Source organism: Coregonus lavaretus, assembly GCF_964263955.1.
Source record: "Coregonus lavaretus genome assembly, chromosome: 13".
NCBI classification, from domain to species: Eukaryota; Metazoa; Chordata; class Actinopteri; order Salmoniformes; family Salmonidae; genus Coregonus; species Coregonus lavaretus.
In genome coordinates, this window is record NC_140000.1 from 1,476,954 (window position 1) to 1,504,286 (window position 27,333).

Here is a 27,333-nt window from a genome sequence, read left to right on the forward strand (position 1 = left end):
CCGCTAAGAGCCAACGCACGGCATTCCTGCACAGAAAATATCATATTTTCACACAAATATCTAATATCTAAAATATATTTTTTAAATTCTCAAAAAGTGCTAATGTTTCAGATTAATTCTCAAGGCAGACTAATTTAGATTAGATTTCTGTGTTATCACTTTTCCTCCTTTTCCCCTTTCCTATGTGCACTATTCATTTGCACTCATCCACTCATCTACTTGTACTCTTCTACCCGGCACAGCCAGAAAAGGACTCGCCACCCCTCAGAGCCTGGTTCCTCTCTAGGTTTCTTCCTAGGTTCCTGCCTTTCTAGGGAGTTTTTCCTAGCCACCGTGCTTCTACATCTGCATTGCTTGCTGTTTGGGGTTTTAGGTTGGGTTTCTGTATAGCATTTTGTAACATCTGCTAATGTAAAAAGGACTTTATAAATACATTTCATTGATTGATTGATCATGCCAATCATTTGTACAGCTTGAACCCTCAACCACACACACACACAGAGAGAGAGAGACACACACACACACACACACACACACATGCACACACATGCACACACACACGCAGAGAGAGAGACACACACACACATGCACACACACGCAGAGAGAGACATATGCACACACACGCAGTCGCGCGCAAACACACAAACATACACAGGCACGTGCACACACACACGCACGCACACACAGGCATACACGCACATGCACCCCCACACACACCAACACTCACACACACAGACAGACAGAGTGAGTCTGATTGTCACTCTTACGGCATTAAAGCGCTCTAACATTCAGCTCAGTATCCCTCAGTTCATTATCAATGGGACCGTAGGCAAATCACCAACTGTACCTGGTGTTCTGTTACAGGAAGGAGCCATTCCCTGACAAATGGCACCCTATTCCCTATATAGTGCATTACTTTTTATCAGAGAGTTATTGGCCCTGGTCAAAGTAGTGCACTAAATAGGGAATAGGGTGTCATTTGGGACGCAGGCCCTGTGAGCAGACCCAAGTACAGAAACACTGAAGGATGACTTCTGTTTCTGTGTTCGTGTCACGATCGCCAATGAAGTATGACCAAAGCGCAGCGTTGGGAGTGAACATGATGATTTTAATTTTGAAACACACGACAAAACAAAACACGATCCGTGAAGTCCTCAGTGACAACTACTGAACAATGAACAAAAACCCACAACCACAAGGTGAACACAGACATTTAAATATGGCTCCCAATCAGAGATAACGAGCCGACAGCTGACACTCGTTACCTCCGATTGGGAGTCACTGACCAAACATAGAACGCGAACACCTAGACACTACCCACAGTACACAACACACGGAAATCTACACACCCTGACTAAACACAAAAAGTCCTAGAACCAGAGTGTGACAGTACCCCCCCCCAAAGGCGCGGACTGCGACCGCGCCTAACTACAAGCAAACAGGGGAGGGCTGGGTGGGCATTCCTCCTCGGCGGCGGCTCCGGGCTTCCTCCCCACTTCCTCTCCAACCCCCCAAAGTACCCCTGGTCCTGTCTAGCCCCGCTGGCCGGAACCGGACTGACGACACGCGCCCCTGGCTTGGTGCGTGGATCCTGGCTGGACGGCTCTGGCGGATCCCGGCTGGACGGCTCTGGCGGATCCCGGCTGGACGGCTCTGGCGGATCCCGGCTGGACGGCTCTGGCGGATCCCGGCTGGACGGCTCTGGCGGATCCTGGCTGGACGGCTCTGGCGGATCCTGGCTGGAAGGCTCTGGCGGATCCCGGCTGGAAGGCTCTGGCGGATCCCGGCTGGACGGCTCTGGCGGATCCCGGCTGGACGGCTCTGGCGGATCCTGGCTGGACGGCTCTGGCGGATCCTGGCTGGACGGCTCTGGCGGATCCTGGCTGGACGGCTCATGGCTGGCTGACGGATCTGGCTGCTCATGGCTGGCTGACGGATCTGGCTGCTCATGGATGGCTGACGGATCTGGCTGCTCATGGCTGGCTGACGGATCTGGCTGCTCATGGCTGGCGGAAGGATCTGGCTGCTCATGGCTGGCGGAAGGCTCTGGCTGATCCTGTCTGGCGGAAGGCTCTGGCTGATCCTGTCTGGCGGACGGCTCTGACTGGACAGGGCTGACGACGCACCCCGTAGGCTCGGTGCGTTGAGCAGAGACAGGCCGGGCTGGGCTGGCGAAACGCACCACAGACTTGGTGCGGGGCGCAGGAACAGGCCGAGCTGGGCTGGCGACGCACCCCGTAGGCTTGGTGCGTTGAGCAGGAACAGACAGAACCGCACTGGGGACACACACCCCTGGCCCTACACGGGGATCAGGAACGGGCCGGACCGGACTGGAAACACCCCCCAGTACCTCTCGCCGTGCCTCCACACTTTCCATCCCCTTCGTAACCAGTGGCCCCCTTAAACTGGCGGCCATATCTGCCAACCTCTTGCACTCCTCCGGGCCGTACACCTTCTGCCCCGACGTCGTGAGCCCCCCCCTAAAAATTTTCTGGGGGTCTCTCCTCTCGGTGGACCAGGCCTCCATAGTCCTCTCCCAACCTTCGCTCTTCTGGCTCCACCACTCGTATTCCAACTGCTGCTTGGTCTCGTTGTGGTGGGTTTTTCTGTCACGATCGCCAATGAAGTATGACCAAAGCGCAGCGTTGGGAGTGAACATGATGATTTTAATTTTGAAACACACGACAAAACAAAACACGATCCGTGAAGTCCTCAGTGACAACTACTGAACAATGAACAAAAACCCACAACCACAAGGTGAACACAGACATTTAAATATGGCTCCCAATCAGAGATAACGAGCCGACAGCTGACACTCGTTACCTCCGATTGGGAGTCACTGACCAAACATAGAACGCGAACACCTAGACACTACCCACAGTACACAACACACGGAAATCTACACACCCTGACTAAACACAAAAAGTCCTAGAACCAGAGTGTGACAGTTCGCTGCATGTATTTATGTCCTCAACAACTTAGAACAATGATGAACAATGATGAACAGTGATTAATTACTTAGAACAATGATGAACAATGATGAACAATGATGAATTACTTAGAACAATGGTGAACAATGATGAACAGTGATTAATTACTTAGAACAATGGTGAACAATGACAGGGCTTTTGGTTTTGTTCAACCTGGATAGTTTGCTGGCTGTAGCCAGTGTTATTACAGTAGTAAATGCATCAGCCAAGTATAGCAAACCAGTGCTTAAAAAGTATATCAGATTTGAAATGTTTAATTGGTATTGGTACTGATAAAAAGATGGTAAACAATAATCACATTCAGTAACACCATCGGTCTGTTTAGAATGAACAGAAACACAATTAGGAATGGTGAAAGGCTGTTTTCTTGCCAAGCCAGATTGCTTGCTGGTTTGGGATCATTTATTATGACTGCTTTTGCGTCTTGAGATGTAACTGCATGGTTAAAAAGTGAAATTGCCATATGCAACATGGGATTGAATCCCACTCCTGACAGTTTCCTACTTTCTCTTTTTAAAAAATAGTTTAATGGATTCTGTCAGTTAGTGTCAGTTATTTTGATTCTGTCAGTTAGTGTCAGTTAGTTTGATTCTGTCAGTTAGTGTCAGTTAGTTTGATTCTGTCAGTTAGTGTCAGTTAGTTTGATTCTGTCAGTTAGTGTCAGTTAGTTTGATTCTGTCAGTTAGTGTCAGTTAATTTGATTATGTCAGTTAGTGTCAGTTAATTTGATTCTGTCAGTTAGTGTCAGTTAATTTGATTCTGTCAGTTAGTGTCAGTTAGTTTGATTCTGTCAGTTAGTGTCAGTTAGTTTGATTCTGTCAGTTAGTGTCAGTTAGTTTGATTCTGTCAGTTAGTGTCAGTTAGTTTGATTCTGTCAGTTAGTGTCAGTTAGTTTGATTCTGTCAGTTAGTGTCAGTTAGTTTGATTCTGTCAGTTAGTGTCAGTTAGTTTGATTCTGTCAGTTAGTGTCAGTTAGTTTGATTCTGTCAGTTAGTGTCAGTTAGTTTGATTCTGTCAGTTAGTGTCAGTTAGTTTGATTCTGTCAGTTAGTGTCAGTTAGTTTGATTCTGTCAGTTAGTGTCAGTTAGTTTGATTCTGTCAGTTAGTGTCAGTTAGTTTGATTCTGTCAGTTAGAGTCAGTTAGTTTGATTCTGTCAGTTAGTGTCAGTTAGTTTGATTCTGTCAGTTAGTGTCAGTTAGTTTGATTCTGTCAGTTAGTGTCAGTTAGTTTGATTCTGTCAGTTAGTGTCAGTTAGTTTGATTCTGTCAGTTAGTGTCAGTTAGTTTGATTCTGTCAGTTAGTGTCAGTTAGTTTGATTCTGTCAGTTAGTGTCAGTTAGTTTGATTCTGTCAGTTAGTGTCAGTTAGTTTGATTCTGTCAGTTAGTGTCAGTTAGTTTGATTCTGTCAGTTAGTGTCAGTTAGTTTGATTCTGTCAGTTAGTGTCAGTTAGTTTGATTCTGTCAGTTAGTGTCAGTTAGTTTGATTCTGTCAGTTAGTGTCAGTTAGTTTGATTCTGTCAGTTAGTGTCAGTTAGTTTGATTCTGTCAGTTAGTGTCAGTTAGTTTGATTCTGTCAGTTAGTGTCAGTTAGTTTGATTCTGTCAGTTAGTGTCAGTTAGTTTGATTCTGTCAGTTAGTGTCAGTTAGTTTGATTCTGTCAGTTAGTGTCAGTTAGTTTGATTCTGTCAGTTAGTGTCAGTTAGTTTGATTCTGTCAGTTAGTGTCAGTTAGTTTGATTCTGTCAGTTAGTGTCAGTTAGTTTGATTCTGTCAGTTAGTGTCAGTTAGTTTGATTCTGTCAGTTAGTGTCAGTTAGTTTGATTCTGTCAGTTAGTGTCAGTTAGTTTGATTCTGTCAGTTAGTGTCAGTTAGTTTGATTCTGTCAGTTAGTGTCAGTTAGTTTGATTCTGTCAGTTAGTGTCAGTTAGTTTGATTCTGTCAGTTAGAGTTGATTGTAATTGATGTCCCTCTCCCTGACCAACAGGTTCTTTCCCACACAGCCTTGGCTGCCGATCAGGACCAAAGGCAGGGCTACTGGCAGTCAACGGGAAAGCTTTCCCACACAGCCTTGGCTGCCGATCAGGACCAAAGGCAGGGCTACTGGCAGTCAACGGGAAAGCTTTCCCACACAGCCTTGGCTGCCGATCAGGACCAAAGGCAGGGCTACTGGCAGTCAACGGTAAAGCTGAGTGCTCACGCTGTTCGTCTCAAAGCAACGATGGCAGCAGCGAGTATTCAGGGGACGATCCAGTCAGAAAGAGGTGACCCCTCCCTGTATTACAATGTGGTTATACTGTGTTAAAGGGTTATTAATCTGGGATTGGAACATACATTTTTGGACTTTTACATTAATGATATATATTCATTGATTCTTGAATAATATAAGTTATAAATGCCTCATGAGTTTAGTTCAACGGTCTTACCCTATCAGAACCCAACATAAAAGCTTTTTTTACTCAGTACAGCAATATGTTATAGTGTTGTGATCTGAGTGTGTATAAGGACAGGAGGTTTGGACTGTTGTGGTCCTGGCACTGTGTTGCTGTTTGGACCAGGGATGGGCTGGTAAGAAGGGACGTTGTGTAGTCTACTGTCCTCCTGCTGTCCACCGGCTGTCTCCTATTGGCAGACAATCAGACCGATCTGTGTGACAGCCAGCTATTCTGTTGCTTCATTCTGTCAAGCCTAGATCTAATTAAAAATCAACCAATGTTTTTACAACAGTTTTTATCATATTAAAACAATCAAAAAGAACAGGCAGGGTTTGTGACAGTCTGTGTTTCTGTAACAGGCAGTGTTTCTGTGGTCCTGAAAGCAAAGCCCACCAAAAGACAGTGTGCGTTCCAAATGGCACCCTATTGCCTGCATAGTGCACTACTTTTGACCAGAGCTCTGGGGGTAGTATTGACCTAATTTAGTCATGAGGGAGATGCTGAGATCACACTTAGAGATAGAGCTTATCAACTGAAGAGAGAGAGAGAGAGCTTATCAACTGAAGAGAGAGAGAGAGCTTATCAACTGAAGAGAGAGAGGGAGCTTATCAACTGAAGAGAGAGAGGGAGCTTATCAACTGAAGAGAGAGAGAGAGACCTTATCAACTGAAGAGAGAGAGGGAGCTTATCAACTGAAGAGAGAGAGGGAGCTTATCAACTGAAGAGAGAGAGAGAGCGTATCAACTGAAGAGAGAGAGGGAGCTTATCAACTGAAGGCAGGGATATTCTAATTACTTCCATTTATTGCCCCAATGAATCAATTGGTTCTTCAGCGTAATATTGATATCTGTCTCATCTCTTCTTAATCTGAGTCCCTATTCTGACACCCTATTCCCTATTCAGTGCACTGGTTTATGACCAGGGCCCATAGAATGTATATGTACAAATGTCTCTCCTCTCCCTTGCTAGACCGCGGCTGCAGGCTCAGAGGAAGTTTGCCCAGTCTCAGCCCAGCTCCCCCATTGCCACACCAGTCAAGCTGTCTGAGACCCTACTGCCCCCCAGCCCCACCTCCCCCCTCAGCGACCTCACCAGACGCAAGCCCAAGACCGAGGACTTCCTCACCTTCCTCTGTTTACGAGGTGAGTGGCCTGCAACCTTTAGTTTTTATTGAACTTTGATTTATCCAGGAAGTCCCATAGAGGTCAGAATACCTCTTTTACAAGGGAGACCTATCACAATATAATCGGCTTCTGTGTACTTTCATGTCCAATCCCATTTTACAAGGGGGAGACCTACCACAATATAATGGGGTTCTGTGTACTTTCATGTCCAATCCCATTTTACACAAATGAACACATATGTATTGCAAAGTTCAGTTATGTGTTGAAGTGCTGTGTGTGTGTTCCCTCATGCACTGCTGTGACGTGGATGGCACACGTGTTCAACAGTTTTAGTCGTGGGGCTGACTTGGCAACCTGTCGTAGAAGCTTATTGGTTGAATGCGAACGGAACACATGAGCTCACAAGGAAGTAAAGCGTCAATGTCATAAGCTAACGCATTAAGTAGTGCACTAATTAGGGAATAGGGTGCCACATGGGACACAGGTTGGGTTTTATGATTGTGTCCCCTTTAAGTGGCCAGTAACTGGGCTTAGTATTTAGAGTGTCTGGCCTGGCTCCAGTCCTAGTGTGGATCTGAATTACAGTCCATTATACTGTGGGTTGGCTTCCTCCTAACCTCAACCTCAACCTCAACCACAAATCTCTTTTCCCCCTGACAGCTTCCGGTCCCAGACAGGCCTGAATGTGTCTCAGTGGCTTATCTCATTGATCTGGTGATGAAGGGGTTGGAATATCCAGTCAAACCAGACAAACACTGAAACTCGCATACCAAATCAGAGAATACATTCATGCCGATCTGTGTCTCTGTCTCGGTCACTTGTCAACATCGATACCTCTGCTGCTTGGTCTGGTGTTAACACTGGCAGTGTAATGATATACAGTACATGGTCTGGTGTTAACACTGGTAGTGTAATGATATACAGTACATGGTCTGGTGTTAACACTGGTAGTGTAATGATATACAGTACATGGTCTGGTGTTAACACTGGTAGTGTAATGATATACAGTACATGGTCTGGTGTTAACACTGGTAGTGTAATGATATACAGTACATGGTCTGGTGTTAACACTAGCAGTGTAATGATATACAGTACATGGTCTGGTGTTAACACTGGTAGTGTAATGATATACAGTACATGGTCTGGTGTTAACACTAGCAGTGTAATGATATACAGTACATGGTCTGGTGTTAACACTGGTAGTGTAATGATATACAGTACATGGTCTGGTGTTAACACTGGTAGTGTAATGATATACAGTACATGGTCTGGTGTTAACACTAGTAGTGTAATGATATACAGTACATGGTCTGGTGTTAACACTAGCAGTGTAATGATATACAGTACATGGTCTGGTGTTAACACTGGTAGTGTAATGATATACAGTACATACAGCCTACCATGAAACATACATCAATCACACATCATCCGTCTATACATCAACCACACATCATCCATCTATACATCAACCACACATCATCCATCCATACATCAACCACACATCATCCATCTATACATCAACCACACATCATCCATCTATACATCAACCACACATCATCCGTCTATACATCAACCACACATCATCCATCCATACATCAACCACATATCATCCATCTATACATCAACCACACATCATCCATCCATACATCAACCACATATCATCCATCTATACATGAACCACACATCATCCATCCATACATCAACCACATATCATCCATCTATACATCAACCACACATCATTTATTCATACATCAACCACACATCATTTATTCATACATCAACCACACATCATCCATCCATACATCAACCACACATCATCCATCCATACATCAACCACATATCATCCATCTATACATGAACCACACATCATCCATCCATACATCAACCACATATCATCCATCTATACATCAACCACACATCATTTATTCATACATCAACCACACATCATCCATCCATACATCAACCACACATCATCCATTTATATATCAACCACACATCAGCCATCCATACATCAACCACACATCATTTATTCATACATCAACCACACATCATCCATCAACTTCACATCATCCATCTATACATCAACCACACATCATCCATCCATACATCAATCTCATGGTTCATCACTGTTGCTCTGCCAGTTAGGTTAAACTGGGTTAATGACATTGAAGCATAAGGAATGTAAATGCTTCCTAAGAGTACCTTTTCTTTTCCTAGTCTCAACCCATCGCCTAACAGTCAATCCTGTTCATTATCGGGGATGATTTAAGCCATTTCCTTTATTATGCTTTATTAAGCCAATGATGAACAGTATAGTAGTGGCGTGTCAATGGAACAGCAGCAGCACCAGCTGTTGACTGTGTTCCAAATAGCACCCCATTCCCTTTATACTACTTTTGACTAGTGCACTATATAGGGAATAGGGTGCCATTTGGGATGTAGCCGTTGTGTTTTAAAGCAGTGCTTTCCAACTGACCAACTCATCTTTCACACAGACATGACTTCATATGCTCACTGGATTTCAGTCTAAAAGTTTAGCTGGAAAAAGTAGTAAATGATTTAATGCATGATGAAAGCTAATTTATTTAGATTTATTTAACTCGGAAAGCTGCAGAAAATCCAAGAACAAGCATTTAAATGTTGAGCGTGTCAAGTAAGAATATGAATTAATCTCGATTTGATAGATGTTCAATCGAATACAATCAGTCAAATGCATAGGCCGCATGTATGTGCAAAGATTTTCACTAAGTCATCTATCAAACAATGCTTAACATAATCTAGACCTGAGATATTGTGATGTGAAAAACTGACTGTAGGAGAAAATATATGACAGTAGAATCCAGAACTCTGTATTCGCTGTATGCATGCATAGTTCTCTACTTTCACATGATTCTTGTGAGGAAGAAAATAATAAGTATATATTTATTCATTGAGAGGACCTACAATACTAGCTGTCATGAACAACAGAGAGCTATGGCATCCCGTCATCCTGCGCATCGCGCCGCCATAAGCAAGTAAGCAAATGTCTCTTGTGAAGAGAAGAGAGCGTCTTCACACTTGTATAGTCACAGTACACTGTGTAACAGACCCTGCTGTGTATTCATGGAGACAGCAGGCCGGTTATCAGACATCTCTAGGCAGCCAGGAGACAGCAGGCCTGTTATCAGACATCTCTAGGCAGCCAGGAGACAGCAGGCCTGTTATCAGACATCTCTAGACAGCCAGGAGACAGCAGGCCTGTTATCAGACATCTCTAGGCAGCCAGGAGACAGCAGGCCTGTTATCAGACATCTCTAGGCAGCCAGGAGACAGCAGGCCTGTTATCAGACATCTCTAGGCAGCCAGGAGACAGCAGGCCTGTTATCAGACATCTCTAGGCAGCCAGGAGACAGCAGGCCTGTTATCAGACATCTCTAGGCAGCCAGGAGACAGCAGGCCTGTTATCAGACATCTCTAGGCAGCCAGGAGACAGCAGGCCTGTTATCAGACATCTCTAGGCAGCCAGGAGACAGGAGGCCTGTTATCAGACATCTCTAGGCAGCCAGGAGACAGCAGGCCTGTTATCAGACATCTCTAGGCAGCCAGGAGACAGCAGGCCTGTTATCAGACATCTCTAGGCAGCCAGGAGACAGCAGGCCTGTTATCAGACATCTCTAGGCAGCCAGGAGACAGCAGGCCTGTTATCAGACATCTCTAGGCAGCCAGGAGACAGCAGGCCTGTTAGAGGAGTTCTCCTGAGACAGACTGACAGACTGACAGACTGACAGACTGACAGACTGACAGACTGACAGACTGTTGCTGTAAACAAATCAGCCTCTCTCTCTCTCTTCAGCCTGTCTCCCTCTGAGCCCTGGTTGATCAGAGTAATTGACTGGCTGACTAACTGGCTGACTAACTGGCTGACTGGCTGACTGACTGGCTGGCTGACTGGCGGACTGAATGGCTGGCTGACTGACTGGCGGACTGACTGGCTGACTGACGGACTGGTTGACTGGCTGGCGGACTGGTTGACTGAATGGCGGACTGGTTGACTGAATGGCGGACTGGTTGACTGAATGGCGGACTGGTTGACTGGCTGGCTGGCTGATTGGCGGACTGGCAGACTGGTGAACTGAATGGCTGACTGACTGGCTGGCTGGCTGGCTGGCAGGCTGACTGACTGGCTGACTAACTGGCTGGCGGACTGGTTGACTGAAATGCGGACTGGTTGACTGATTGGCTGACTGGCTGGCTGGCTGGCTGGCTGGCTGGCTGACTGGTGGACTGACTGGCTGACTGACAGACTGAATGGCTGGCTGACTGACTGACTGACTGACTGACTGACTGGCTGGCTGGCTGGCCCTGCTGTGTTGTTAAGCCTCTATTGACAAAAAAAAACAAAGCTCTTCCACAGAGCAGTTAAGGACAAGACACACTATAACGAATGGCAGCCGTGCACGGTAGCTCACCTGCTGGGTGTCAACAAATGTACAATCAGGAAATTAACAGAAAATGACAAAAGATCCCACATGTATGTCACATTTTCCATTCTGCCCTTTTGGTCCATCCGAATCTAACACTAGTTTACTCTACATTTAACTTCAAGTCACTCCTCAGGGCACAACCAAGGTTGTAGACCAGGTACATGTTATATACCAGGTACATGTTATAGACCAGGTACATGTTATAGACCATGTTGTAGACCAGGTACATGTTATAGACCAGGTACATGTAGACCAGGTACATGTTGTAGACCAGGTACATGTTATAGACCAGGTACATGTTATAGACCAGGTACATGTTATAGACCAGGTACATGTTGTAGACCAGGTACATGTTATAGACCAGGTACATGTTATAGACCGGGTACATGTTATAGACCAGGTACATGTTATAGACCAGGTACATGTTATAGACCAGGTACATGTTATAGACCAGGTACATGTTATAGACCAGGTACATGTTGTAGACCAGGTACATGTTATAGACCAGGTACATGTTATAGACCGGGTACATGTTATAGACCAGGTACATGTTATAGACCAGGTACATGTTGTAGACCAGGTACATGTTATAGACCAGGTACATGTTATAGACCAGGTACATGTTATAGACCAGGTACATGTTGTAGACCAGGTACATGTTATAGACCAGGTACATGTTATAGACCATGTTGTAGACCAGGTACATGTTATAGACCAGGTACATGTAGACCAGGTACATGTTATAGACCAGGTACATGTTATAGACCAGGTACATGTTGTAGACCAGGTACATGTTATAGACCAGGTACATGTTATAGACCAGGTACATGTTATAGACCAGGTACATGTTGTAGACCAGGTACATGTTATAGACCAGGTACATGTTATAGACCAGGTATCATCAGTTACAGTCAGTGGCCCACACAACGTTACAGTACGATACCAACTGAACCAGCTCACACACAACGTTACAGTACGATACCAACTGAACCAGCTCACACACAACGTTACAGTACGATACCAACTGAACCAGCTCACACACAACGTTACAGTATGATACCAACTGAACCTGCTCACACACAACGTTACAGTACGATACCAACTGAACCTGCTCACACACAACGTTACAGTACGATACCAACTGAACCAGCTCACACACAACGTTACAGTACGATACCAACCAGTTCACACTCACAGTACACTACAATACCAACCAGTTCACACTCACAGTACACTACACTACAAACCAGCTCACACTCACTGTACACTACAATACCAACCAGTTCACACTCACAGTACACTACAATACCAACCAGTTCACACTCACAGTACACTACAATACCAACCAGCTCACACTCACAGTACACTACAATACCAACCAGTTCACACTCACAGTACACTACAATACCAACCAGCTCACACTCACAGTACACTACAATACTAACCAGCTCACACTCACAGTACACTACAATACCAACCAGCTTACACTCACAGTACACTACACTACCAACCAGCTCACACTCACAGTACACTACACTACAATACCAACCAGTTCACACTCACAGTACACTACAATACTAACCAGCTCACACTCACAGTACACTACAATACCAACCAGCTTACACTCACAGTACACTACACTACCAACCAGCTCACACTCACAGTACACTACACTACAATACCAACCAGCTCACACTCACAGTACACTACAATACCAACCAGCTTACACTCACAGTACACTACACTACCAACCAGCTCACACTCACAGTACACTACAATACCAACCAGCTTACACTTACAGTACACTACAATACCAACCAGCTCACACTCACAGTACACTACACTACCAACCAGCTAACACTCACAGTACACTACACTCCCAACCAGCTCACACTCACAGTACACTACAATACAATACCAACCAGCTCACACTCACAGTACACTACAATACCAACCAGCTCACACTCACAGTACACTACACTACCAACCAGCTCACATTCACAGTACACTACAATACAATACCAACCAGCTCACACTCACAGTACACTACACTACCAACCAGCTCACACTCACAGTACACTACACTACAATACCAACCAGTTCACACTCACAGTACACTACAATACCAACCAGCTCACACTCACAGTACACTACACTACAATACCAACCAGCTCACACTCACAGTACACTACAATACCAACCAGCTCACACTCACAGTACACTACAATACCAACCAGCTCACACTCACAGTACACTACAATAACAACCAGTTCACACTCACAGTACACTACAATACCAACCAGCTCACACTCACAGTACACTACACTACCAACCAGCTAACACTCACAGTACACTACAATACAATACCAACCAGCTCACACTCACAGTACACTACAATACCAACCAGCTCACACTCACAGTACACTACACTACCAACCAGCTCACACTCACAGTACACTACAATACAATACCAACCAGCTCACACGCACAGTACACTACACTACCAACCAGCTCACACTCACAGTACACTACACTACAATACCAACCAGTTCACACTCACAGTACTCTACAATACCAACCAGCTCACACTCACAGTACACTACACTACAATACCAACCAGCTCACACTCACAGTACACTACACTACCAACCAGCTCACACTCACAGTACACTACACTACAATATCAACCAGCTCACACGCACAGTACACTACACTACCAACCAGCTCACACTCACAGTACACTACACTACAATACCAACCAGTTCACACTCACAGTACACTACAATACCAACCAGCTCACACTCACAGTACACTACAATACACTACCAACCAGCTCACACTCACAGTACACTACACTACCAACCATATCACACTCACAGTACACTACACTACCAACCAGCTCACACTCACAGTACACTACACTACAATACCAACCAGTTCACACTCACAGTACACTACAATACCAACCAGCTCACACTCACAGTACACTACAATACCAACCAGCTCACACTCACAGTACACTACAATATCAACCAGCTCACACTCACAGTACACTACAATATCAACCAGCTCACACTCACAGTACACTACACTACCAACCAGCTCACACTCACAGTACACTACAATACAATACCAACCAGCTCACACGCACAGTACACTACACTACCAACCAGCTCACACTCACAGTACACTACACTACAATACCAACCAGTTCACACTCACAGTACACTACAATACCAACCAGCTCACACTCACAGTACACTACACTACAATACCAACCAGCTCACACTCACAGTACACTACACTACCAACCAGCTCACACTCACAGTACACTACACTACAATATCAACCAGCTCACACGCACAGTACACTACACTACCAACCAGCTCACACTCACAGTACACTACACTACAATACCAACCAGTTCACACTCACAGTACACTACAATACCAACCAGCTCACACTCACAGTACACTACAATACACTACCAACCAGCTCACACTCACAGTACACTACACTACCAACCATATCACACTCACAGTACACTATACTACCAACCAGCTCACACTCACAGTACACTACACTACAATACCAACCAGTTCACACTCACAGTACACTACAATACCAACCAGCTCACACTCACAGTACACTACAATACCAACCAGCTCACACTCACAGTACACTACAATATCAACCAGCTCACACTCACAGTACACTACAATATCAACCAGCTCACACTCACAGTACACTACACTACCAACCAGCTCACACTCACAGTACACTACAATACAATACCAACCAGCTCACACGCACAGTACACTACACTACCAACCAGCTCACACTCACAGTACACTACACTACAATACCAACCAGTTCACACTCACAGTACACTACAATACCAACAGCACACTACACTACAATACCAACCAGCTCACACTCACAGTACACTACACTACCAACCAGCTCACACTCACAGTACACTACACTACAATACCAACCAGCTCACACGCACAGTACACTACACTACCAACCAGCTCACACTCACAGTACACTACACTACAATACCAACCAGTTCACACTCACAGTACACTACAATACCAACCAGCTCACACTCACAGTACACTACAATACACTACCAACCAGCTCACACTCACAGTACACTACACTACCAACCATATCACACTCACAGTACACTACACTACCAACCAGCTCACACTCACAGTACACTACACTACAATACCAACCAGTTCACACTCACAGTACACTACAATACCAACCAGCTCACACTCACAGTACACTACAATACCAACCAGCTCACACTCACAGTACACTACAATATCAACCAGCTCACACTCACAGTACACTACAATACCAACCAGCTCACACTCACAGTACACTACACTACAATACCAACCAGCTCACATGCCACCAGAAACAGCAAAGACCTGCCCACCTGCTGCTAAGACTAGTCTCATGTCAAGTGCCATACTTCAACATGTAGCACTATGGATACCAGTACAAACGCACACTGGCATCAATGCTCAGCGTTTTTCTCGCCCATGCAGCTCTATTGTCATGATTGCCTTTCTGATCGATTTTCTTGGTCTAACCCATGCAACTCAATGGAATCTTTCCCCAATGCCCGTACACATTCACACCGGCCCCAATGCATAGCCTAATTGCAATCAATCACTAGCCCACCATTTAACTCTGCATGGACTACTATCTCCCCAATGCACAATCACATGGAAGCCCATGCAGCAGGCAGACATTGCTATGGACCCACTGACCTTCAGAGAGGATAAATGGCCATTCATGTGCCCTTGGGCAGAGAGAGGGCTGAGTAGGCTGAACAGGCTCTCCATTGTGAGAAGGGCAGTAGCCTGGGGTCTCCTCTCAGTGAGGATCAGCATCATGGTGGACTAGAGGGAGGTCGGAGGGACTGAGGTCGGAGGTCGGAGGGACTGAGGGAGCTGTCTTTTTCTCTCAGGTTGCGTCCCAAATGCCACCCTATTCTCTACATAGTACACTACTTTTGACCAGGGGCCACATGGGTCTTGGTCAAAAGTAGTGCACTATGTAGGGAATAGGGTGCCATTTGGGATGCAGCCTGTCATTAGGCTAAGCTGATGCCTCCAGGGTTGGTTGATTAGTGTCGTGGCCCAGGGGCTATTAATACACAGTGTCCCATAGACATGTGGTGTGTCCAGATGTGTCTTCAAGTTTCAAGTTTTAATGTCAAGTGCACAAGTTCAGTGAAATGCCTTTCTTGCTAGCTCTAAACCCAGCAATGCAGTAATCAATATCAACGTAGTACTAAAAATAACAAGGTAGAACAGAAACACAGGAGATATAAAAATATGTAATAAGAAGAACAGGAGGAAGTAAGAATCTAAAAACAGGATCAGTTCAATACCATATTTATAATGTGCAGGGATACTGGAGTGATAGAGGTAGATATGTATAGGGGTAAGCATACTATATACAGGATCAGTTCAATACCATATTTATAATGTGCAGGGATACTGGAGTGATAGAGGTAGATATGTATAGGGGTAAGCATACTATATACAGGATCAGTTCAATACCATATTTATAATGTGCAGGGATACTGGAGTGATAGAGGTAGATATGTACAGGGGTAAGCATACTGTGTAGAGTCCTGTGAGTGCATAGAGACTAAATACAAGGATCTCTGGTGTGACCTTTATTCCTCGTGGTTACAACTATGACGGAGCTGGGTAGTATGGATGGAACTATGAGGAGGGAGGTGGGTAGTATGGATGGAACTATGAGGAGGGAGGTGGGTAGTATGGATGGAACTATGAGGAGGGAGGTGGGTAGTATGGATGGAACTATGAGGAGGGAGGTGGGTAATATGGATGGAACTATGAGGAGGGAGGTGGGTAGTATGGATGGAACTATGAGGAGGGAGGTGGGTAGTATGGATGGAACTATGAGGAGGGAGGTGGGTAGTATGGATGGAACTATGAGGAGGGAGGTGGGTAGTATGGATGGAACTATGAGGAGGGAGGTGGGTAGTATGGATGGAACTATGAGGACGGAGGTGGGTAGTATGGATGGAACTATGAGGAGGGAGGTGGGTAGTGTGGATGGAACTATGAGGAGGGAGGTGGGTAGTATGGATGGAACTATGAGGAGGGAGGTGGGTAGTATGGATGGAACTATGAGGAGGGAGGTGGGTAGTATGGATGGAACTATGAGGAGGGAGGTGGGTAGTATGGATGGAACTATGAGGAGGGAGGTGGGTAGTATGGATGGAACTATGAGGAGGGAGGTGGGTAGTATGGATGGAACTATGAGGAGGGAGGTGGGTAGTATGGATGGAACTATGAGGAGGGAGGTGGGTAGTATGGATGGAACTATGAGGAGGGAGGTGGGTAGTATGGATGGAACTATGAGGAGGGAGGTGGGTAGTATGGATGGAACTATGAGGAGGGAGGTGGGTAGTATGGATGGAACTATGAGGAGGGAGGTGGGTAGTATGGATGGAACTATGAGGAGGGAGGTGGGTAGTATGGATGGAACTATGAGGAGGGAGGTGGGTAGTATGGATGGAACTATGAGGAGGGAGGTGGGTAGTGTGGATGGAACTATGAGGAGGGAGGTGGGTAGTATGGATGGAACTATGAGGAGGGAGGTGGGTAGTATGGATGGAACTATGAGGAGGGAGGTGGGTAGTATGGATGGAACTATGAGGAGGGAGGTGGGTAGTATGGATGGAACTATGAGGAGGGAGGTGGGTAGTATGGATGGAACTATGAGGAGGGAGGTGGGTAGTATGGATGGAACTATGAGGAGGGAGGTGGGTAGTATGGATGGAACTATGAGGAGGGAGGTGGGTAGTGTGGATGGAACTATGAGGAGGGAGGTGGGTAGTATGGATGGAACTATGAGGAGGGAGGTGGGTAGTGTGGATGGAACTATGAGGAGGGAGGTGGGTAGTATGGATGGAACTATGAGGAGGGAGGTGGGTAGTATGGATGGAGATTAATAAAGGACTAAATACACGTGTCGACCGACGGTGAAAAGCAGCGTGTGGCCGTGTGATCACCTGCTGGGTGTCGACCGACGGTGGTGATTCAGCGTGTAGAATTGGGAAATAAACAGAAAATGACCACTGATTTTCTGGTCAGAGGAAGATTGAAGCACATGCACATCTGGTGCTTTCCATGCCAACAATGGCCTCAAACCATGTCATACTGCAATAAGAGCTCTTCATCATTGTCTTGAGTATCTCTACATCAAAATGTGTTGCAATATATGAATGTTCTTCTTGCTACGGCTAGTGGTAATATAGGCTCAGTTGTGTGCTGCAGACTCCTTTCTAAAGCCATCTGTTTCCCTCTCTCTGTCCCTCTCTTCCTCCATACCCATCCCTCTGTCTGCGCTCGCCCTCCCTCCCCCTCTACTCTCCTCCCTCTCAGGCTCGGCTGCGTTGCCAGGCAACATGGCGTACTTTGGGAGTGCCCAGGATGATGTGGATCTGGAGGATGAAGATGATGAGGAGGAGGAGTGTGACGACAGGATGTCAGCTCTCAGCCACAACTCCACTTCCTGTCCGTCCTCACAGCGGAAAAACAAAACAACGCCGGGGAAGAAGGTTTCCAATGGACATGGTACTCACTACTGATCTACCATGTTTGTTTTGTTCTCCTTCTAGTTCGCTCAGTCGCTCAGTCGCTCAGTCACTCAGTCACTCAGTCACTCAGTCGCTCCGTCGCTCAGTCACTCAGTCACTCAGTCACTCAGTCACTCAGTCACTCAGTCACTCAGTCACTCAGTCACTCCGTCGCTCAGTCACTCAGTCACTCAGTCACTCAGTCACTCAGTCGTTGGCTTGGCTTGCTCACAATAACTCAGTCAGCCAGTCACTCACTCACTCAGTCACTCACTTAGTCACTCAGTCATTCACTCACTCACTCAGTCATTCACTCACTCACTCAGTCAGTCAGTCACTCACTTACTCACTCACTCAGTCAGTCACTCACTTAGTCACTCAGTCATTCACTCAGTCAGTCAGTCACTCAGTCACTCAGTCACTGACTCTTTCCCAGACGTCGTTCTACTTCACCTAGTAACTGAGTAACAGAGGCCCATACTGTATAATACTCCCTCACCAATCAGAAGAAGCCTAGTGAATTACAGCTCTGTCTCCTCTCACACCACGAGCATATACTGTAACATATATAGTGCACTACTTTTAACCAGGAACCCTGGCCAAAAGTAGTGCACTACATAGGGAATAGGGTGCCATTTAGCAAGCAAACCATGTACTCAATGATCCGTGTCCACAAATAGAGCTCCATCATCCTCCCTTCACACACACACACACACACACACACACACACACACACACACACACACACACACACACACACACACACACACACACACACACACACACACAAACACACACACACACACACACACACACACACACAAACACACACACACACACACACACACACACACACACACACACACACACACACACACACACACACAAACACAAACACACAACCTGTATGCATAACACCAGGCGTTATTCACTTCAACTGAAGCAAAGTATACATATCTCTCACCCAGAGCTCACCCAGAGCTCACCCAGAGCTCACCCAGGGCCGTGGGTCTTAAAGGAGCAGCAGCCCTCACCCAGAGCTCACCCAGAGCTCACCCAGGGCCGTGGGTCTTAAAGGAGCAGTAGCCCTCACCCAGAGCTCACCCAGGGCCGTGGGTCTTAAAGGAGCAGTAGCCCTCACCCAGAGCTCACCCAGAGCTCACCCAGGGCCGTGGGTCTTAAAGGAGCAGTAGCCCTCACCCAGAGCTCACCCAGGGCCGTGGGTCTTAAAGGAGCAGTAGCCCTCACCCAGAGCTCACCCAGAGCTCACCCAGAGCTCACCCAGGGCCGTGGGTCTTAAAGGAGCAGCAGCCCTCACCCAGAGCTCACCCAGAGCTCACCCAGGGCCGTGGGTCTTAAAGGAGCAGTAGCCCTCACCCAGAGCTCACCCAGAGCTCACCCAGGGCAGTGGGTCTTAAAGGAGCAGCATCTCTCACCCAGAGCTCACCCAGAGCTCACCCAGGGCCGTGGGTGTTAAAGGAGCAGCCATGTTTGTACAGTATACACACAGAGTCTCATATAGAACGTATGGTTGGACATATAGAGCTGAAAGGTGCTCTGTGGGAAAGCCACATGTTACTCGGAGCCAGAGTGTTGGTCCTGCACACGTTGAGGGAACCAGAGACTTCTACCAGCAAGAGCTCGTGCCAAGTAGGACACTTTAATATGCTGCGCTGGCAGGAGACCAACTGCTTAGTGTAAAATACAGCTCCCTCAGGCAGATATAGAGCACCGCTTTCACTGATTAACTGACCCAACAAAGAGTATTTCTCCGTTTCACTAATATCTTACTATCCAACATTGGACACTTTCTTTTCAGTAGGCCTGTCATAACAGTACTTTGAGTTTGAAAGCTGCAGTATATTCGAATGGACGGATTAGATTTTTTAATATCACCGTGGGTGGTACTATATTTATTTTGTTCCCCTTTTCCCGGAGATATTGAGTGCCGTTGAAATGAAAGCGTTGTAAAAAAATAATAATAATTCTCACAGTTCAAATAGGTGTTCAAATAGGTGTTTGTTAGAATGACACTACTGGGAGCTCCACAGTGAGTCACTGAAAGCGTTTGAACTGATTTGACTAACCATTTTTGATTTGATTTGATTTGATTTGAACCACCGTCTTTTCAAGTTACCTTGTAATAATAATCTACATGTAAATGTAACAGTCATAATACAAACAGACATATCATGACAGATAGGCAGTTGCATCCCACTGGGCACACATTGGTTGAATCAACGTTTTTTCCATTACGTTGAACCAACATGGACTAGACATTGAATTGACCTCTGTGTGTGATGGGTGATTTGAAGGAGTCAGGCGCAAGAGGGTAAATGACAGAATACAGAGTTTATTCCGGAATACAGAGTTACGCATAAATGCGTCAAACAGTCCAGTGGCAAAACAGGCGCACTGGAACCAAACAGGCACACGGGGAAAATATACCCCGGCAATACAAAATACACGGAGCTCAACCGAGCTACTCTCTCCTCACATTAAACAATCACCCACAAGGACAAGGGGGGCAGAGGGAACACTTATACATGTACTAATGAGGGGATATGAACCAGGTGTGTGTAATAAACAAGACAAAACAAATGGAATGATGAGATGAGGAGCGGCAGTGGCTAGAAGGCGGGTGACGACGAGCGCTGAAGCCTGCCCGAACAAGGAGAGGAGGCAGCTTCAGAGGAAGTCGTGACACAGTGCCCAGTGGCCTAGCTCTTAACACACGACAGATAGACTGACAATGCTATCATAATTATCAACTTAGGCATTGTTATTCAAGTGTGAAATATGGTTTAGCTGAGAAGCTCCTGCATAATTTCAATAGAAAGCCTACTTTTGTTTGTCCATATAGGACGTTTGTTTTTTTGCTGAGTTGACGGACCCTCCACCTCCAAACGCCCCCTTTTTCAGGACCCTGTCTCAAAGATAATTCGTGAAAAATCCAAATAACTTCACAGATCTTCATTGTAAAGGGTTTAAACACTGTTTCCCATGCTTGTTCAATTAACCATAAACAATTAATGAACATGTACCTGTGGAACGGTCGTTAAGACACTAACAGCTTACAGACGGTAGGCAATTAAGGTCACAGTTATGAAAACTTAGGACACTAAAGAGGCCTTTCTACTGACACTGTAAAAACACCAAAAGAAAGATGCCCAGGGTCCCTGCTTATCTGCGTGAACGTGCCTTAGGCATGCTGCAAGGAGGCATGAGGACTGCAGATGTGGCCAGGGCAATAAATTGCAATGTCCGTACTGTGAGACGCCTAAGACAGTTGACAGTGAGAGGAAGTTTCTTTTTTTGCTGAATTTAGTATGGTGTTTACGGTTTGTTAATTACACATTCAGTGTGAATGTGGCTTTGGCCACACCACTTTCAAGGTTAATGTAAGGATAGGTTAAACAGAAAAGTTGTAAAACTGATGTTGAAGAAAGGCAGATCTTCACATATTTTGTTAGTGTAAACAGTCCATATATTTAATTGTCCTCATTCTGTGTTCCAGTTTTGAATGGCCACTGCAGGTCCTTACGGGGGAAGGAGCTCATCCTGAGGCCCAGAGGGAGAGAGGCTGTCCAGGCCAGAGAGAGGGCTGAGCGGGGAGAGGCCCGGAGGGAGCACCACAGGACCTCTAAAGGACCCCCAGCCAGGAACTCCGGCACCACCCACAGCCTTCGCCACAGCAGGCCCACCCAGGAGCACCCAAAGCAGGTACACCAGGGAGACACGGATGGGCTGGGATGGAGAGTACCTGGACTGAATCCCAAATGGCATTCTATTGAAAATTCTCTATGTAGTGTACTACTTTTGACCACCGCCTATAGGGCTTTGGACAAAAGTGGTGCACTATATAGGGAATAGGGTGCCATTTGGGACAGATTCAGTGTGTATCTTAATGGTCTGATGCCAGCGTGCCAGTCTGTTAGTGTTGGCCCCAGTAGACCATCGCTGCTGGAGGGTTTACATTTCCTGTCCTCCTGGTACAGCTTCCTGTTGGCTACAGGCATGTTGATCTCTCTCTCTCTCTCTCTCTCTCTCTCTCTCTCTCTCTCTCTCTCTCTGTCTCTCTCTGTCTCTCTCTGTCTCTCTCTGTCTCTCTCTCTCTCTGTCTCTCTCTGTCTCTCTCTCTCTCTCTCTCTCTCTCTCTCTCATAAACAAGACTTCCCCTTCCCCTCTGCCGTAACTAACCCCTCAATGTTTACAGATCTGATCTGTAAGGTTTAAGGAAGAAATATGGTGGAAACTCCACTACACTGCTGACATAGTCTGGTACACATTGTTCTGTATGGCACTGGGAGCAGTGATGCCCTCTGGTGGGCGGAGTGGGATAGTTCCTAATTATTCCCAGCAACTCTAAGCCACTCCCTGACACACACAGACACCTTATGCAGAGGAATAATACTGACAGTTACTGGCTTTATGTACATATCCTTGGCAGACATACATCATTAAGGATATTTAGCATGAGTGCTATTTCAAACACATTCCAATTTGGGTCTTCCGTCATTCAGGTTGTGACCCAAATGGCACCCTATTCCCTATATAGTGCACTACTTTTGATTGGTGCCCTATGAGCTCTGGCCAAAAGTAGCGCACTATATAGGGAATAGGATGCCATTTGGGACGCAGATCTGATCTCCTTTGTGCATCTGCTGTTGTATAGGAGGGGTGCCAGAAGCCTCTCCCTGTCCTTGGCAAACCAACAGGTGACAGATTGTCAGGTGTCCTGTCCACCTTGGACTGGAACTAATCAACCACACCTCAGTAAGAGGAGATCTGAATTCTGTAATGTTCCAGGACTATATATGCTCAGATTAAAACGTGGACCGATGGTCAATGATCAAATGTATAGCAGCACTAGATATAGAAGGAGAGGACATACTGTAGCGAGGTACAAATGATGATGTGTGAGATTTCCCAAATTACTTTATTTTTGATAATCCTACTTTTGTCTATTGCAGGTTTCAAAAGTGAACAGGCTGTCGCGGGTATCGTCAGCTACTGTACGCAAATCCTGTGCCAAAAAGCCCCCGGCCTCCCGAACACTGCCGTCCAGAACTGTGAAGTCCACAGCCGCAGCGCTTCCCAGGGGCCACATCCCCTACACCAAAGCCAGACTTCTCAAAGAGGCCAAACTCACACTGGGCAAAAGAGCCTCCTCCAAAGCTCGCCAACCCGTGAAGACCCACCGCCGCCCTCACCCTCGCACACCACACTCCAACTCAGGAAAAGCCTCAAGCGGCGATGCAAAGACTCCCAACAAACAGGAGGTACAATCCAACAAGGCAGCCGGCGGGTGTTGCCTACAGCGAGTCAACGGGCAGCTTCACCCATGCCGATGTGGCGGTCAGCAGGTACTGCAGGGGCGTGAGGGCGTCAGACACTCCAAGAGACGTCTGGGGCTCCCGGCTGAGGAGTGTCTGACAGAAACACCGGAGTCTTCAACGGAGGTCAAAAAGGTCAGACTGCAGGTCAACGCCCCGGAGACGCGAAGCAGCAGGAAGGTCAACGTCCAGGAGAAGGCTGTGGCGGTGTCAGGCGGCCATCTTGGTAAGGTCACGTCATCCCGACCTTCCTCCTCGGAGCGAAGACCGAAACGAGCCTCCGCTGGCACGCTGATGTTGACCCGACAGGCACAGCCCATACCCCCTATTGCTAATACTACTACTACTACTGCTACTGCTACTACACCACCAGCTAATAACACTACTTCTAAGAAAACTTTCCAGGCCACTTCCAAGAACACTTCCCAGGGAACTTCCAAGAGCACTTCCACCTCCACTTCCTCTACCTCAGCAGCCAAGGTCAAAACAGGCACCAGCAGCCCAGCTAAAGCAGCAGCAGAACCTAAAGCAGCAGAGAGGCAGCGGGGACAGCGGGGTAGTGGGGAGAAGAGAGGTGCAGCACCACCCCCGTCCCTGTCCCTAACCGAGGTGCCAGTGTTCAGACCCAGCCTGGAGGAGTTCCAGGACCCCCTGGTGTACGTGGAGGCGGTGCGGGTGCAGGCAGAGAGCTATGGGCTGTGCAGGGTGGCGCCCCCTCAGGACTGGAGGCCAGAGTGCAAGCTGAAGGAGGACATGAGGTTTGTGACCCAGGTGCAGCACATCCATAAGCTGGGTCGGCGCTGGGGGTCCAACGTACTCAGGCTGGCCTGCATCAGGAAACACCTCCAGGCCCAGGGTATCTCCATGGAAGACCCACCGCTCATAGGTAAATTTCTGCAAGACTGATACTTAGGTTGCGTCCCAACTACTTTTGACCAGAGCCCTATGGGGGTCCTATGGACCCTGGTCAAAAGTAGTGCACTATATAGGGGAAAGGGTGCCATTTGGGTGCCACTAATGTTTAATGTAAAATACATTTTGGGAGCAGACACATCATGTTATTCTAGTACAGTTTTACTTTATTCTAATACAGTTTCATGTTATTCTAGTACAGTTTTACTTTATTCTAATACAGTTTCATGTTATTCTAGTACAGTTTTACTTTATTCTAATACAGTTTCATGTTATTCTAGTACAGTTTTACTTTATTCTAATACAGTTTCATGTTATTTGAGTACAGTTTTACTTTATTCTAATACAGTTTCATGTTATTCTAGTACAGTTTCATGTTATTCTAGTACAGTTTCATGTTATTCTAGTACAGTTTCATGTTATCCTAGTACAGTTTTACTTTATTCTAGTACAGTTTCATGTTATTCTAATATAGTTTCATGTTATCCTAGTACAGTTTCATGTTATCCTAGTACAGTTTTACTTTATTCTAGTACAGTTTTACTTTATTCTAGTACAGTTTCATGTTATTTGAGTACAGTTTAACTTAATTCTAGTACAGTTTAACTTTATTCTAATACAGTTTAACTTTATTCTAGTACAGTTTCATGTTATTCTAGTACAGTTTCATGTTATTCTAGTACAGTTTCATGTTATTCTAGTACAGTTTCACTTTATTCTAATACAGTTTCATGTTATTCTAGTACATAGGTCCTCACAACTCTACAATGAGTGGCTATCTATCAGTTTTGTGGGTTTGCAGTTTCCTCTTGTTAGTGTGCTCTACTATAGTCAAAAGGGCTGCTCCCAAATGACCTCTGACCCATCTCTCATCCTGACCTCTGACCCATCTCGCATTCTGACCTCTGACCTCCCTCTCATCCTGACCTCTGACCCACCTCTCATCCTGGCCTCTGACCCACCTCTCATCCTGACCTCTGACCCACCTCTCATCCTGACCTCTGACCCACCTCTCATCTCATCCTGACCTCTGAACCACCTCTCATCCTGACCATCTTGCCCATTGGCTGCTGCTGATTGCTCTAAGTGTGTTTGTTAGTGAGACCTTGACTGACCTTCCTAGTGAGGAAGGATTACTGTTCCTCTGCCAGCTGGCAGCTTTGATGAGATTACACTGGGAGAGATGGGGCTGTCAGGATGCCCGACACACACACACACACACACACACACACACACACACACACACACACACACACACACACACACACACACACACACACACACACACACACACACACACACACACACACACACACACACACACACACACACACACACAAACAAACAAACAAACAAACAAACAAACAAACAAACCACAAACAAACAAACAAACCACACACCACAAACACACGCACACACCAACCATTTTTTGAGCAAGGAGACCCCATACAGCCAAGCTATGGTGAAAAGGGAAGACAGACAGATTGTCTTCAGTGATCTTTTTCCTACTACAACATTATAATGGTTCAGTATATTACCCACCATGCTGTGCTCTGATGGGACTTCTCATGAGTAGAGTAGCTCACACACACTGGTACTGGTCTGGGGGTTGTCAGAGTGTGAGTGTCTGTGTGTGAGTGTGTGTGAGAGTGTGTGTGTGAGAGTAGGTGTGTGTGACAGTGTGTGTGTTTGTGTGTGTGTGAGAGTGTGTGAGAGTGAGTGTGTGTGACAGTAAGTGTGTGTGAGAGTGTGTGTGAGTGTGTGTGAGAGTGAGTGTGTGTGTGAGAGTGTGTGTGTGTGTGTGTGAGAGTGATTGTGTGAGTGTGTGTGAGTGTGTATGTGTGAGAGTGTGTGTGTGTGAGAGTAGGTGTGTGTGACAGTGTGTGTGTTTGTGTGTGTGTGAGAGTGTGTGTGTGTGAGAGTGTGTGTGAGAGTGTGTGAGAGTGAGTGTATGTGACAGTGAGTGTGTGTGAGAGTGTGTGTGTGTGAGAGTGAATGTGTGTGAGTGTGTGTGTGTGTGTGTGTGTGTGAGAGTGTGTGTGTGAGTGAGCGTGTGAGAGTGACAAATGGGGAAGGTCTGTAAGGGGTTTTACAGGCAGCAGACACCATGGGGAGGAAGAGCAGAATAGATATCAGCTGGGTCTCAAATGACACACTATTCCCTATATACTGCACTACTTTTGACCAGGGCCCAGAGGAGTTCTATAGGGAATAGGGTGCCATTTGGGACTTAGCCGTTCTCTCTCTCAGGCTCCAATACCTACAGGCCTCTGCTTTGTCAGAGTGGGCCTCAACATCAAATAGGATAATGGCTGTCTAAACCAGGCTGTCCTGTCTAACAGAGCCGTATCATTCATTCGTCAGACATCCACAGTCTCGCATGTAGAATATTTGGGTGTAATTAGTTTGCAAGCTTATTGTAAATGTAGTGATT

General features: G+C 46.2%; 1 protein-coding gene across 2 annotated transcripts in view; it reads left to right on the forward strand.

The window, feature by feature from the left end:
* Nucleotides 1-27,333, forward strand: part of LOC311139788 (protein Jumonji-like) — an 83,559-nt gene that overhangs the window by 32,359 nt on the left and 23,867 nt on the right. For both annotated transcript variants that reach the window (XM_084174737.1, XM_084174738.1), the window contains exons 3-7: nt 4,975-5,251; nt 6,392-6,564; nt 18,458-18,649; nt 22,169-22,374; nt 23,625-24,873. In XM_084174737.1, coding sequence (XP_084030863.1) covers nt 4,975-5,251; nt 6,392-6,564; nt 18,458-18,649; nt 22,169-22,374; nt 23,625-24,873 — 2,097 coding nt within the window. The remainder of the gene's footprint in view (nt 1-4,974; nt 5,252-6,391; nt 6,565-18,457; nt 18,650-22,168; nt 22,375-23,624; nt 24,874-27,333) is intronic.